Genomic DNA, 15,417 nt, shown 5'->3' with positions numbered 1-15,417 from the left:
CCAGCAGGGACCTATAGTAGATAAAAGTTGTTTTAGACTGAATCTAAAGAAGGCTGAATCTAAAGTCTAGCTAAAGGAGGCTTTAAAGTACTAAAACCCTGAAATATCTTTATGCAGATACACATGGAAAAAAACTCTACCTTCAAATCTGAGAAACAAAATTTTAAAAGCAGCAGCAGTATCTTTTTATTTGGTGAGTTTCTGAAGCTGATTCAGGTCAGAACCTCCTTTGCAGAAGTGCACTTGGCAGCAGATCTGCATTTCTTGTCTTCCTATTGGACAAGGAAAAACTGTAAATCATCCCACTGCTTTCCCACAGAGTATTTTTTTGCAATCCTGCATTGTTGATACTAACTATGGAGATGGGTTAACCTTTGCCTTTAGTCAAGTCTGCTGTAAGTCTCCCATTTAAAATCAGAGCCTTGACATCACCTTGATGTTTGCTATTTTGAAACCTACCCACCTACTTGTTAGTTCAAAGGCTGGAATGGAAACTGGCTAAGAGACTTTGAATTTTGTTCTCTTTTTATGCAGAGAGCTGGAGTGAAATTGCATACAGAATTCTTCTACTTGTCAAACAGAGCTCTCCCAAGGAAAAATTATTTGGAGGTGCCATAGTGTTATTTAATGCAAACAAAAAGGGAAAAAAACCCCTAGGTTTGCCACATGTTTTTATAGCCCTCTGCTCGTTTCTCGTCCTTCTGTAATTCTTAAACCCTGATTTCTGTCTTGTGTAAGCTGCAATTTACATGAGTTCTCTTACTCCAGCATTGTGTGTTAAAGAAACACAGATGACATTGAAAGCGCAGGTGAAATCTTGAGAGCTGTGGATTGATAAACAGGGTAGGTCTGCCCAGTTTGGTGCACTGTTTCAGTCATCAAGAGGAGACAGGGCACTCAGCACTGCATGCAAGCTTGTGCTTGCCAAGCCTCTGCCTAACTACACAGTGAAGGTCTTATCAAATACATATGGTCCAAGGAGGCTTGTGCAGTCCTGATTCTCAACAAATGGTTGGGTCAGAATCATAGGCTTATAAATTGCCTTGTTTTCTGGGAGATAACATGGAGAGGGAGAGTGGGCAAGAGAGAGAAACATCTGAAGCAAAGGGATAAAGAAAGCAGGCTGAGGATCCCAGCCAGCCCTGCAAGCTATGTCAGGATACCTCTGCTAATCTGCAGACTTATTACAGCCCCCTGTCACTGAATAATTTTAGAAGTCTGGAAAAAAATTTTTTTTTTACTTCAAATTAGGGGGGAAAGATCTAATGTTTATTGTTGCAATGTTTTTTCAAAACTTTTGTAAGAGAGAAAAGAGAACAGAAGACCAAAACCAGTGGCCACAAAGAAGACTTTGCTCTGACAGTTGGTGGCAGAAGAGAAAAACTGAGCATAAGAGCAAAGTAGCTCAGAGGAGTTCCACAGTATTGTGAGCACGGAGATGGAAATTATCCTGGTGTGTAGGAAGGAGAAGAAGGTAGTAGAGACAGCTTGACTGATGATGCTCAGTGACCTCATACACAAGAAACTGGTTTTGCAGGGTTGCTCTGTAAATCAGATCAACAAAATTATCTGAATTAAAAAGGAGCACAAAAAAGTCTTTGTCCTTCCCTCCCCCACTCTTTGTTTTTTGTTAGACTGAGTTGTTTCACTGACACAGCTGATGGTGTAGGCCTACAAACAACTGCTTCAGCACTACTCAAGGAGTTGATACTGATGCTTGGAGGAGAGGATCTGCTGCCTTGGAGATGAGATGTTAAGCTTATATTCAGAAAGGTCATTACTCTTCAGTGCAAATCTGAGACAGGAAAAGACTGGCTAGGCAGCAGCAATTTGAAAAAGCCTCTGAGGTGGAACAGATCATGACCTGCAGGTGCAGCAACAATGTGACACTTGCAAAAATAAAAAAGAAGGCAAGTGTTTGACTCATGTAGAAACAGATGCAAATTCCATATCACAAAACCTTCTCAATTAGTTTCACACTGACAGGAAAAATGTGGGGTCTAGTAGTGGACATTATGGTACCAAAAAAATGTAAACCCGCTGAAGATAGTCCAGAAGAGAACAGGAGAAATCTATGTTCAAAGTGGCCTGTAAGGAAAAAAAATCAAAGGAATCTTTTTAATAAAGACTAAGAAGATGCATGGCAGCTTCCAGCTCTGCAGCATCTTTTTATATACTCATCAGAGATTAAATCTTTTGCCAATGTCCTCAAGAAGCAGGAGAAATAGTATGGGGCTAAAACTACAAGATCTGAAGATCTAGTTTCTTGTCCCCATCCATATTTATAACAAATGCAGGAGGAGACTGCCTGAGGAACGGTGTGAAAGCGTCTATCATGGGAGGTTTTTAAACAGGTTAGACAGGCTTCTGTTGGGAACAATTAAATATGATAGGTGCTCCCTGCGAAAATGGGCCAGTGAGCAGGATTCACGAGGCTGCTTTCCTTTGCGTGACTTGCTGCAAGCCTCTGGAATTCAGGTGAGCAGCCTGGCCATGAAAAACACAGAAAACGTGGCCTCACCACTCCGTGCATTCATGGATGCTCCATACTGAAGTTCGTCCACAGGGCCACCGGTTCTCCCGGCTGCAACAGGAACTTGACATGTTGTGTCGTTCTGCTTCTGTTGTTGAGCATAACATAAATATTTGCTGCAGTTATGGGGGAACAGTGTTTCGTTTTACTTCCAAGTTATTAAATTTCTCTTTTCTATTAGTAACAGTCTTCCAACCACCTGTATTACCTGTGCTGAAATGCCTACAGAGCCATGCTCATCACGAGAGGGGATGTCTGCTTTGGGACCAAACACTGGTGACCCAGAGGAGGAGCAACAAGTTGATCAGAGGGATGGAGCACTTCTCCTGTGAGGAAAGGCTGAGAGGATTTGGTTTGTTCAGCCCGGAAAAGTGAAGACTTCAGCATGACCTAATTGCAGCCTGGGGCAAGGCTATTTACAAGGTCATGTAGTGACAAGAAAAGAGGGAATGGGTGCAAATGGAAAGAGAGCAGGTTTAGATTAGGTATCAGGGGAAAACCCTTTACTGTAAGAGAGGCGAGGCTCCAGAACAGGCTGCCCAGAGGGGTTGTGGGTGCCACATCCCTGAAGGGGGTCAAGGCCAGGTTGAATGAGGCTTTGAGCAACCTGGTCGAGTTAAAAGTATCCTTGCCCATGGCAGGGGTGGTCGAAACGAGTTGATCTTTGAGTCCCTTCCAACCCAAACCATTTTATGACTCTGTAGGGCCTCTCCCTATAAACGTCGCTTACACCGCTGGACTCCAGGCCCCCTCGGCCGTACCCTGGCACACTTCTGCTCCCTCGCGGTCCGTTAAACGCCCCGGGAGGCTGCGGCTCTCTCCCCGCCGCCCCAAGCCGAGCAAAGGCCGCGCACGGGCCGGGCGGGCAGCGGCGCAGCCCCAGGGGGCGCGGGGCGGGCCGCGGGGCCGGCGGGGCGGGGCGGGGCGGAGCGGGACCGTCATGCCAGCGCTGCCCGGCGCCGCCGCCAGTACGAAGGCTGCTCGCCCCATGGCGGTTCGCGGTAGCACCATGGCGGCCGGGCGGGTCTACGACATCGTGGTGTTCGGCGCCTCGGGCTTCACCGGACAGTTCGTGGTGGAGGAGGTGGCGCGGGCGGCGGCGGCGGCGGCCGCCGGTGAAGGGCAGCTGTGCAGCGGCCGCCTGCGCTGGGCCGTGGCCGGGCGGAGCCGCGAGAAGCTGCGGGCGGTGCTGGAGCGGGCGGCCGAGCGGCTGGGTACGGGCCGCGGCCGGGGCGGGGGCGCAGCGCCGCTGCCCGGGGAGGCCCGGCGGGTCGGGTGTGCGGGCAAGGGCTGAGGAGCGAAGCGGGGCGAGCTCCGGCGCTGCGGCGGGGAGGAGGGGGCTCGTCCCGGGCGGAGCGGTGTCGGTGACGGCGGTCTCCGGTGCGCAGGGAAGGCGGCGCCCGGGGACGAGGTCGGCGTGCTGCTCTGCGATGTGAGCGACGCGGGCTCGCTGGCCGCCATGGCGAAGCAGACGCGGGTGGTGCTGAACTGCGTGGGCCCGGTGAGTGCGGGGATGCGGGCGGGGCGCTGCCCCCGCGGCGAATCCTCCCCCGGGGCCGCGCCTCGGCCGCGGGCGGCCGGGCTGCCTGCGCCTGAGCGGGCACGGGGAGCTGCCGCGGCCGCGCAGGGGGCAGCGCAGCTCGTGGAACTCGACCCCGGCGTTCCAGGTACAGCTAGCTGTGCACTGCAGTGGCCGAAGGAATTCCCACCGCCGTCGCGGGTGGTGCCGTTCGCGGACAGGTCTCCGCACTGAAATACAGCGGACTTAGTTTTCAGTCTCTCACTGGCAGCCTAAGATACTGATGGTAAAGTTTGGCCCAACGTTCTGGGTTGGGCCAGAATGTCAGTGGTGCTAGGGTTAAGCACGGAACTGGAAAAGGGGCCCACGGCCTTGCTGCCAGAAGCACTTGGCCCTTTTAAAACTTAGAGTGGCAGTATTTCCAGTGCATTCGGAGAGCATCCGAGTGTGCGAGGTGGAAGTTGGGTCATGACCATGTCTTTGAAATTCAGTGTTTAAGTAGAGAATATGCTGATAATAAGAGTGCAGAAAGTGTATTAGTGGCAGTATTCTTGGTCTTGCTGATCTGATTTCATGAGAGAAATCAGGTGCAGTAGTCTGCAGCAAGCTCCATTGGCAGCGGTGAAGTTTATGTTTTCTTCTCCCCACATTCCCAAGAAATAGAAGTGCATTTAGTAAAATCGATAGCCACTAGGTTCACTTTTATTGCAGAGATACAAACACACTGGGTGAGATGTGGTGTGTGGGTTTTCTTTTGTTACATCTGGTGTTCTTTCCTTCTATAGTATAGATTCTTTGGAGAACCTGTGGTAGAAGCTTGTGTTGAAAATGGTGCAAGCTGCATTGACATCAGTGGAGAACCCCAGGTATGTGATGGTAAAGAAAACATTATCTTATATCAAGGCTCTGCAAAAGGAGTGTTTGTTTAGTTTGTTTCATGCTTCTGTTTATGTTTCTGAACACAAAGACAAATTCTGCCTCCTGATCTACAATTTCAAGATGAAGTAATTATTTTAAAATACAGTATACTTGGTTGTATAGTTTTCTTGCTTTTAAGACAGGAGCCTCTTTGGGTCTCTGTGGAAGTCCCAAATTGCTGTATCTGCTTCAGGCCTCTGTTATGATACTACATAGGAATTTCATACTTTTCTTTTCACTGCTGTGAAACTTTCATACTACAGAGCAGGAATCCTATATATTTGGCAGAGATACTTGTAAGTGGTTTGAAGCATGGAGGGTGGTATGATGTGACTGTGAAGCGCTGATGGCTGATATTGGGTATGGCCAAGAATGAATTTCAGCTTAAAATATTTGCTCTGGCTGTGTTTCAGTTTCTGGAAGGAATGTACCTGAAATACAATGAGAAAGCTGCAGAAAAGGGGGTATATGTCGTTGGAAGCTGTGGCTTTGACTCCATACCAGCGGATATGGGAGTACTGTACACCAGAGACAAGCTGAAAGGTGACTAGAATAAGTGTATTTTTATGGTGGAAAAGGAATGCAGATTATGCTCTCATCTGGTTTCCTAAAGCAGCACTGGTTCTGTGGAAGCTCTTTCAGTGTCTCTTTTTGCCTGCCTTTACCAGGTGATCGGTTTCAACCAAATGTGTTAGAGAGAAATTGAAAGTCATATTCCCACTGGATGGGTCATTGGGTAGGGGAGGGGTTCATGGTCAGTTGCTCACCAAGAGGGCCCTGTGATGAGCCCAGTTGTTCAGAGCAGGCTGCTAATAACACCGAGGTTGTGGGTTCCATCCCCACAAGGGCCATTCACTCGATGGTGCTCATGGGTCCCCTCCAACTCGGAATATTCTGTGAATCTGAGAGGACAGAATGTTCAGCTGTGAGCAGCAGGCTGCTCAGCCAATGTGTGGATGTCCCGAGGCAGCCTCAGCACAACTGCCACTTGTGCAGCGAGAATCTTGTTGGGAAGAGACAGTGGGAAGGGGTCCACAGGCTGGGGGGTAATCAGGTTTCCCAAGTTTCCTTTTTTCAACTGCAAGCTCTGAGAAGCTGTTTTGTGAGTGTAAGTAGCAGTGCCTTTTACTTTATTAACAGCTAGATGGTAACTGAAAGAGAAATAGATTTAAGAAAATAATATGTGAGAGGATTTAATTCTATGTAAATAGTACTTGATCCTGATCCCAGATGAGGATACTCTGTTCATCAGGTCTGACTTTCAGTTGGGAAGGCCCATAAGAGTATCCAAATGTTTTGCTTTTATGGGCCATTAAAAAGGCTGCTAAATGGGATTGGTTTACATTGGAGTCAGCATTCAGTTGAAGAAACCTCAACTGAGATCTGACTGGAGGAGAAACAAGGTATGGAAATGAGTATCTGGATGTTCATGAGGTTGTAATTTGATGTTTGATTCCTGTTTTGAATACATGTCTTTTATCTCTTTCCTATTTTGACTTTATGGCATTACCTCTGTCTATCCAGTTGCTTGCTATATTGAAATTTATCCATACAAATACAGTTTTCCAATCTCAGAAGGAACTAAGCAAAGCAAAACAAATCAGAATTTGGAGGCGTTGTGTTGTTCTGCTGTTCATCAAACTAAGCATTCTTTGCAGAACACTATTTTAAACTATGCTAAAATGAAATATTTTCTGTGTTTTGGGTTTGGGGGGGGGGTTGTGGGTTGTTTTGTTTTTATGGTGGGTTTTTTGTAGTTTGGGTGTAACAAAATTTTGAAGTTCTTGTTTGCTTTCACAGCCTACATCATCGTTTATTTTGAAACTTGGAGGAAAACTAAATGTGGCTCTCAATATTACTTTCCTTTTCTTCAATGAATTTTTTACATTATCTCATTCATTAGATAAATGAAAAAAAAAATGTAATGAATAGAGGTAATACTAGCGACCTGTATTGAAGTGATTTGCACAAGAAATGTAATATTTGCCAACTCAAATAGCTGTGCATCTTAATGTTACATTATCTTGCTTTGAGATAAAGATGTAACTCTGCTTTTTCAGCTAATAATGTCAGTGGCCTGCTGTTTTGAATCTACCAGAGCATTCTCTGACTTTGCAGACTAATGACTGCATGTGCCAAGTCATGTTTTCCCCTCCCTTACAGGTACCTTAACTGCTGTTGAGAGTTTCCTGTCAGTGAAATCTGGGCCCGAGGTTAGTTGGTTTCTTCCTTCCTCAAACTCGGGAGTATTTGTGATAACATCACCACAGCCCATCAGAATAACTATTGCTACATTAAGGGAGACCAAGGAGCAAGGCAGGTCTTTGATGATAAGCCTAAGAACTTTATTCTTCAGGAGCTACTAAAAGTATCCTAAGCAAACACTCTTTTGTAAGGTCTGCTTGCAGAGCTGTTACCTACACTTTGCTCTGGTAAGCTGTTCCAAGAACTATTTTGCTTTTGCAGACATGTGGGAAGGATTCTTACACAAGTGAAACTGTAACAGGTCCAGAGTGTATTGCCAGTAGTCCTAGTGTTAGGCTGTTTGGGCTTTTTGTTTGTTGGTTGGGGGGAAGGTTGTTTCAATGTACTTGAATGCATGTAATGATAATACCTGTGGATAGTAATTGTAATAATGTGTAATATATGTAATAATTCTAATGCTGTTGTTGAAACAATGCAACAATGATCCAAGTCAGTCTTGATGCCCAACAACCAAACACTACTGCTCCTGGCACGAGCATCCATCTTGCCTTATATACCATTTTTGTTCATAAAAAACATCTGGAGGAGTGGAGGAAGCCCATGGAATGGGAGACTAGTATCTGTTAAGCAACAGGGGATAGTAGTTAATGGGAATGTATAAATCTATATGTTGGATATGAGGACGTATATTTAAATATATAGCATAAGTTCAAAGTGTTGGTAAGAAGGGATTTCAGTAATGAGAATTAACTACACTGACACAGTTAGAAGAGCTACAGATATGTATTAAATTCTGTGGGTCCTGAGTATGTTGCAGATCTTGTGGAAAGAGGGGTGGAGATTGCATCGGGTCTGGCTGAGCTGGAGTTCCTTTCCCCACAGCAGCCCTCAGAGTGCTGAGAGTGCTGAGCTTTGCGGGGCAGCTACAGAGGTGTCAGTAACACAGCAGTGTCCTGGCCACTGCTGAGCAGTGCTGGCACAGCACTCAGGCTGTCTCTGCAGCATTCCCTCCCTCACCTCATAGGCTGGGGTGAGCAGGATGCTGGGAGGGGACACAGCCTGGACAGCTGCCCCAAACTGACCAAGGGGATGTTCCGTACTGTGTGAGTTCTGCTCAGCAATAAAGGCTAAAGGAAAGGAGGAGAAGGGAGGGGGTGAGGAGGCATTTGTTACTACTACACCTTTGCTTCCAAATGCAGCTTTTGCTTTATTAACTCGCCTTTATCTTTACACACATGGGATTTTTCCATCTTATTTTCTCCTCTCCCTATCTTAGCTAGGAGGAAAGTTATGCAGTGTCTTGGTAAGCACCTGACATCCAGCCAAGGTCAACCCACACCATTTCAATACATTATCATAATAACATTTATATGGAATAATTGTAATACATGTAGTGATTCTAATATTATTAAAATAATCCATGAAACCTTTAAATACTGAATTAATTATTGTTTCATGGTATGTCACAAGGGTGTTGGTGTACATGATGGGACCTGGAAATCAGCTGTCTATGGCCTTGCAGATGAAGCCAACCTGAAGAAGCTTCGAAAACAGATAGGATATGCCCCTGTTCCAGTAGTTGGTGCAAAGCTTAAAAAAAGGTATAAGCATAAGATGTGGAATATACAGTCTCCTAACAGTTCCAATATTTATGATACAGATTGCTACAGTATTAAATGCTAAAAAGATGCAGTTAGGACTTTAGTATAGTATGAACACATAATGGCTCATCTAGTAGAATTGAAGATAAGTTCAGTTTTACTGATTTGTTCGTATCTTACTGAAAAGAGAACACGTGCCAGCATTTACTGGGTCTCAAAATTAACGCATTCTAAAGGACTTCTAGTGACATGGGACATTTTTGATTTCAGAAGGGATTAGTAGAATGGAGGGAAAAAAATGAAAAGACTATTATATTGATTATCAAATTCATCTTTGATATAGTGCATATAATGAATTATGTGTAGTGAATTTTGAGTGAGCCAGGGATATATTTGGAATTGCTTGCTTTCAGTGAAAAGAGATAATGTCACAAAAATTCTTGAGAGAAAACTGGTAATGGTAAGGCCATTACGGTCAGTTTCTTTCAGTTTGTGTGAAGACTGGAACATTTTTTTTCTGACTTAATTTTTTTTTTCATTTGCAGAGGATTTCTGTTTTACAGTCCAGAATTCAAGGAGTACTGCCTTACGTTCATGGGATCTGATGGTTCTGTTGTGAGAAGGACTCAGCGTTATTTGCACACCGAGTTGCAGCAAACACCTGTAAGTTACTGTTAGTTGTGCACTGGCCTGTTTCATGCTACTGTGGCTGAGGAGCCTGCCTTTGGTAACATGAGTTATGAGATTGTCACGTTGGGTTCTCCTGATTTCTGGGTATGTATTTGTAGGGAATGGAAACCTTGAGTCACAGGAATATTTGAAAGGTAGCCTTCATGATAAATATATTAAACTCTGCTTCTGTGCAGAGACTTTTCTTGTTGTATCAGCAGAGCTTCTAAAAGCATCATAATTGTAGTCAATGTAGCTATAGCCAGCCCAGTATAGTGTAGTAAATATTCTGATACAGAAGTCATATGCTGCTCATTTATAACTTAAGATTTCTTTGATGCTTGGGTCTCCAGTATGCAGAGTAAAGGCAGTGTCAAGTAATGGTGGTGGAAAAGATTATTAATTTTTGTTTTCCATGGTTTCCTGAGATGAGCACCAACAATCTGTATGACTGCTGTGCAGAATCACAGGCATCAGTTCAGCCATGAGGGTGAGATGGTGCTTTAAAAATGCACTTGGAAGCTATAGATGAGAAAGGCTTGCCATTGCTATTTTAGTTTCTCTTTTAAAAAAGCACAAGGAGGAGAAAAGGAAGATCTAGGAAAGAAGGCTGAAATTGGATGCCAAAACACATCTTTCTGTAAAGTTTTCTATTCTTGTGTACCATGTCTGCTCTGTCTTCACTCTGTAGTTACATTGTCTTCCCAGAATGAATGATAAAGTGAAGCATTCTTCAAACATTTCCTTAGAACTAGGACAATTGTTTAAGGCCCTGTTTAGACCACTGTATGTGGTACAAAATAACTGCATCTTACTTAGGGGGTGGATTGATTTATAAAACTCAATTGATGGAAAAAAATTAATGTAAATCCTATCATTGAAAATACATTCTTGCTTCAGGTCCAGTATGGCGCTTATGTGACTGTTGGTGGTCTTGGCTCAGTTATCAAGCTGATGTTTATGGGCATGTTATTTCTTCTTCTGGTGAAGTTTAACTTTGGAAGAAAACTTCTGACAAAAGTAAGTTTTCAAAACACAAAATAACTTAGTGTTTGGAGATATCTTTTATTTCTCCCTCTTATTTATTGTTGGTCTTTTTCTGTCTTCTTTTTTTTTTCTCTTCTCTATTCATACAGTACCCAGAATTTTTCTCTGCTGGATACTTCACAAAGAAAGGACCAACCCAGAAGCAGGTAACTGAGTGTTTTCTACCATAGTTATAGAATAAATATGTTGTGGTAATGGTGGAATAGTAATTTCTTTGAGGCTAAGCAGTTGACTCTAAATATTTCTAAATGAATCACAGAATATTATCAGTTAGAAGAGATCCACAAGGATCATCAAAGTCCAACTCCTGGCCCTGCACAGGCCACCCCAAGAGTCATACCATGTGCCTCAGAGCATTTTCCAAGCACTTCTTGAGCTCCGTCAGGCTGGTGCTGTGACCACTTCCCTGGGGAGCTGTTCAGTGCCCAGCCACCCTCTGGGTGAAGAACCTTTTCTTAAGATCCAACCTAAACCCTCCCTTGACACAACTTTAGGCCATTCCCTCTGAGCCTGTCACTGGGTACCACAGAGAAGAGATCAGTGCATGCCCTTACTCTTCCCTTGACAAGGAAGGTGTAACTGCAGTGAGGTCTCCCCTCAGTCTCCTCCAGGCTGAACAGACCAAGTGACCTCAGCCTCCGCTCATACAGCTGCCTCCTTAGGTCCAAGTGCATGTTGTGTGTGCCTGTTCAGTTACTGGATATTTAAATAACTATGCCTTCTGCTTTTAGACATCAAAGTGTGTATAACTCGTATGAGGAATAAATGGATAATGTTGCTGGGCCTGATGTATTCCCATGAATGGCTCAGAGCACTCTGTCAAAGGTGATGACCAAGGGAGACTGATTAGCAAAAAACCCAGGACTGAAAGTACTGAGAGAACAAACAGACTTTAGTACAAGGCCAGTGCAACAAAGTGGAAGCAATTAAAAACTCAGATTATACCTTTTAAGCAGTAATTCAGAATAACTCCTCTCATGTTTAAATGGATTATAGTATTTGGCACGATTCTATATATAGAATTTGGATACTTTTATTTACTACTTGTGCTTTCCTGGTAGCAATCAGTTTTCTCTTTTGGATGAAAGACTGTGCTTGTCTTGTCCACTACAGATGGATGGAACCTCTTTTACAATGACTTTTTTTGGTGAGGGTTACAGTGAGGGACAAGATCCCCAGAAAGGCAAACCAAATGTGAAGATCTGCACTGAAGTGAAAGGACCAGGTATGTATTTTGCCTAGCATTCCCTGCTCTAAAATATGTTTCTGATTGCACTGCTGTCCCTTTCACCCTTGAAAAGCACTTGTAACAGGAACAAAGCCAACAGCCTTTACAGTGTATTAACTTGGATACTAGAATTCATTGTTTTTGAAAGAGCCAGTTCACTTGCATTCTTGTGAATCTCCTTCCTCTGACTTTCCCTGGTCTGATTTTCATTTTTGCAGAGCAGACCTTTTGAAGGAAGAAGGCTTTAAGAATAGTTTTTAGTGGTTACAGCCTGGACTTAGTACTTCGTTTATTTCCAGTTCCCAGAGAGCAAACTTAAACAGGTCCAGTGTGGTATAATTTCTGACTATTACATGCTTTTCTTCAGGTCATTCCTTGAGGGGACATGACATCTGAAGTTTGGAGAGAGCAAGAATGTACATTCAGAAATGAGTTACTGTAGTATAGCTTCTTTAAATAACTAGAGATGTGGCAGAGTGCAAGTGTTGCACGATAAAATTCTGAATTGAAGTACAGGATGGGGAAAGCTCTTGCTGTGTCAGAAAGCCCTCTGTCACCATGATGTGGTCACTCACAGTTGTGTGGTTAGAGGCCATTATGTGAAGCAGTATTCGTCTGGATTAGATCTTAAGGATTTCACCAGCTACTTGGTCTGATTACTGGGTAAAAAAAGCTGTTATGAAATGGGAAAGGCTGTTTCATTGCCAAAGACATTATTCTCCAGAATGCTGTAGGCAAGAGCAAGATTACATTCTATATTTCAAAGCACCGTATTTCATTGGTAGTTTTGGTTTTGTTTCGTTTTTTTTGTCAGAGCCTGGATATATTGCTACACCAATTGCAATGGTTCAAGCAGCTCTATCTCTTCTGGAAGATGCAGCTTCTCTGCCTAAACGGTAAGTGCCTTCCCATGCTGAGCAGCTTGCTCTCCCTTAAAGCTACTGTGTGCAAATGTTTCTCTTTGAAAATACTCTTAATCAGCCCCGTGGATTTGTGTTACCTCACCCAACTGGCTGTGCAAGGGAGATGCTTCACTGCAAGCTGATTTAAAGCCACTTGCTCTTCACCAGCTGATCAGTTTGAAAGGATGTAGTCACAGGCTTTTAGTCAGGCCTTTGCATCAGTGTCTTTATGTTCAGTTAATGGAGTGGTTTCTGTAGAGCTTGCTGGATGCAGAAATGAACCTATGATTATAACCACCCTGCCAAATTCCTCACCCACTCTCCTCTTGGACTAAGTGGCTTTTTCTTTCTTAGTCAGGGAAGCACATCTCTTGCTTTACAAAAAGGTGTCCCTCAATCACTGTGCCAATAATGTTTCTCCTTTTTGATTTTCACTAACAGGGGTGGTGTATATTCTCCAGGAGCTGCCTTCTCAAAAACAAAACTGATTGATCGCCTCAACAAGCGTGGTGTTGAGTTCTCTGTTATTAGCAAGCCTGAAGTCTGAAGTCAGAACATAATTGTATGAACTAATACCTTTCCTGGGTCTAACTCTAATAAAACCCATTTGGCTTCAAAAGCCTAATCATAAAACAGTTTCACTATGCTATTGTTTGCAGCAGAAACAGAAGAAAATTAGAGTTAAAAGCTATAATAGTATTTGCTATAGTGAGCAAACCCCTAAAGGGTGGGTATTGAGTGTTAATTCACAGACATATTAAATTGGTAACTTCTTGGGTACTAATTCTGGAATCTTAATCTCATTATCTAAGTCCAAGTTCTACTTCATGGACCCACTATACCATCTGCTTCACAAGTAAGCATAGCTGCCTTGCTTTGCCCCATTCTGCAGCTATGTAAAGCAGGCAGCCTGGAAACAGAAGTGCCTTAGCAGATAAGCTACTGGTTATTCCTAATGTGTGTTTGATATATGTCTTTATTAACATCTTCAATTAATCTTTATTTAATAATTGCTCTTATTGCTGAGCTATGTGTAATTTCTGTAGTTAGGTAAGTAGTCATGAACTGTATTGTGCTTTTGCTTCTGTAAAGAAGGAGGCTTGTTCTGTTGATTGTTTTTGGAATCTGACCTGCTGTGATCCAGGTTCTGGGTGCACTGGCCTGTTTCACACTACTTGATACCGTGGTTAATGAGTCTGCTTTTTGTTGTTAGCCTGAGAATTATGAGAGTGTCTTGTCCTGCTGTCTGATTTCTGGGTTTGTATTTGTGGGCAGTGGAAGCTTTGAGTCATGGGAGTATTTGAAAGGTAGCCTTCATGATTTTCAGGAGTGTGAATACATTAAATTCTGTTTCCGTGTAGAGGCTTTTTTTGTTGTATCAGTAGAACTTGTAAAAACTATGAAAGTTACTCTGAGATACTTAAGGTCATAAAAGTCTCTGTCTCCCTCAGCTGCATCACACTGACCTTTATTATTCTGAGGCAAATCACATACAAATTGATGCTTTATAGTATCATAGCTGTGTTGAAGATTGCTTTATGGATGTAGTTCACTATATGGTGAGGTTTTAGGTGCTGCTTCTTAAGTTTATGCTGTCACTGCACTGTCTTCAATAACCTAAAGTTAAAAAATGTCTGTTAATGCTTTATTCAGTAGCAAACAGACTAATTTCACACTGAGCTAGAAGAAATTGAAGACACAGAAAAGCTGCTTTTCCCTTCCACTCACCCCTGAACGTGAAACATACGTACACATTCTGTACTACCTTACAGCTGAGAGTTTATGTCTTTGAGGCACACGGATCAGAACAGTCCCTGTGTGCAATTCACATGCTCTGTTTCTGATATTTCTCTTCAGAACTGACCACTTGCTACTGCCCATGACCAGCAGCAGTTTTCCAACACAAGGTGTGTACACAACCAGGGGTGACCATCACATTGCAGTGCCCTCTGCACTGCTCCACAGCCAGAGTGACCCACTGCCTCTGACAGGGTAAAACACAATTGGGTCCCCAATGCTTAAAGCTTCAGTTATGACAACAGAGAGGTTATTTTTCAAATTTCCTGAAGAAACAAGGATGTAGCATCTTGTTGTCTACAATGTTCTCTCCTATCCCAGTAATTTTTGCAATTTCTAAGCTGCTCTTTTAAAAGGCACACAACCATTATCCCACAAGGCAGTATTTTCAATTACTGTATTCCAGACAGCAGTCAACAGAGTAACAGCCACAGCTTATTTCTGCACTAATTATTCAATCTGCACACAAGATGAAGAGATAGTGCTGTAAAAATACCTACATATCTTCATGTAGCAGTGTTGAGGTCTTCTTGGCTCAGAAATGTTTTGCAGTATTGAAAGAGTTAGAAAGGAGAAGGATGAAGCTAGTTCAATAGTATAGAGGATATTTCCTAACAAGAAAAAGGTTATCACTTAGGGAGATTAGTTTATCATTTAGGCAAAAGCAAAAAGATCAGAACCAAGGGGCCCTGTCAGGTGTTACTGTCTTGCATGGTAAAAGTTTGATGGCAGTGACTGGAAATACAGTTTAACACAAACAACTGATAAGCAAAACTGCTGCCGAGAGTCATCACTGACATCGCTCAGTTGTCATTCATGTGAGTGGATTAAAAGTTTGAAGCACAGTTCTTGATTGTAGAAATGCACATCAAACTACACAAAGCTATTTGGCACTTAAATAATGACATGGTTAAGCCTCAAATTTCATCTTTAGGCAGCTAAGTATAGATTGAAAAGTCCAGGTCGAACTTTGAGAAATACACTTGTTTTTACTACAT

General features: G+C 43.3%; 1 protein-coding gene and 1 long non-coding RNA gene across 2 annotated transcripts; one reads left to right on the top strand and one right to left on the bottom strand.

The window, feature by feature from the left end:
* Nucleotides 1-1,179: 1,179 nt before the first annotated feature.
* On the bottom strand, nucleotides 1,180-3,406 carry LOC119699589. The gene is made up of 3 exons (XR_005256476.1): nucleotides 2,742-3,406; nucleotides 2,522-2,621; nucleotides 1,180-1,544 (listed from the first exon to the last, which is right to left on the bottom strand). It is a non-coding gene; the product is annotated as an uncharacterized LOC119699589 (long non-coding RNA).
* Nucleotides 3,407-3,457: 51 nt separating this feature from the next.
* Nucleotides 3,458-14,072, top strand: SCCPDH (saccharopine dehydrogenase (putative)). Its single transcript, XM_038131305.1, has 12 exons — nucleotides 3,458-3,747; nucleotides 3,922-4,034; nucleotides 4,838-4,918; nucleotides 5,384-5,513; nucleotides 7,134-7,183; nucleotides 8,646-8,776; nucleotides 9,322-9,439; nucleotides 10,346-10,465; nucleotides 10,582-10,638; nucleotides 11,606-11,717; nucleotides 12,535-12,616; nucleotides 13,064-14,072. Exons 1-12 carry the CDS (start codon nucleotides 3,474-3,476, stop codon nucleotides 13,167-13,169), a joined length of 1,374 nt encoding a protein of 457 aa, XP_037987233.1. The 5' UTR covers nucleotides 3,458-3,473; the 3' UTR covers nucleotides 13,170-14,072.
* The last annotated feature ends 1,345 nt before the right edge of the window (nucleotides 14,073-15,417 follow it).

The sequence above is a fragment of the Motacilla alba genome, chromosome 3, assembly GCF_015832195.1.
Source record: "Motacilla alba alba isolate MOTALB_02 chromosome 3, Motacilla_alba_V1.0_pri, whole genome shotgun sequence".
Classification (NCBI taxonomy): Eukaryota; Metazoa; Chordata; class Aves; order Passeriformes; family Motacillidae; genus Motacilla; species Motacilla alba.
Note: the sequence above shows the minus strand (reverse complement) of the source record. Positions and strands in the feature narration are given on the sequence as shown.

Excerpts from the sequence above, each read along its gene's own strand:
- SCCPDH (XM_038131305.1), top strand. The coding sequence starts at position 3,474 with ATGCCAGCGCTGCCCGGCGCCGCCGCCAGTACGAAGGCTGCTCGCCCC. Across the intron at positions 9,440-10,345 it reads CCGAGTTGCAGCAAACACCT|GTCCAGTATGGCGCTTATGT; the intron begins GTAAGTTACTGT and ends TTCTTGCTTCAG. Across the intron at positions 10,466-10,581 it reads GAAGAAAACTTCTGACAAAA|TACCCAGAATTTTTCTCTGC; the intron begins GTAAGTTTTCAA and ends CTATTCATACAG.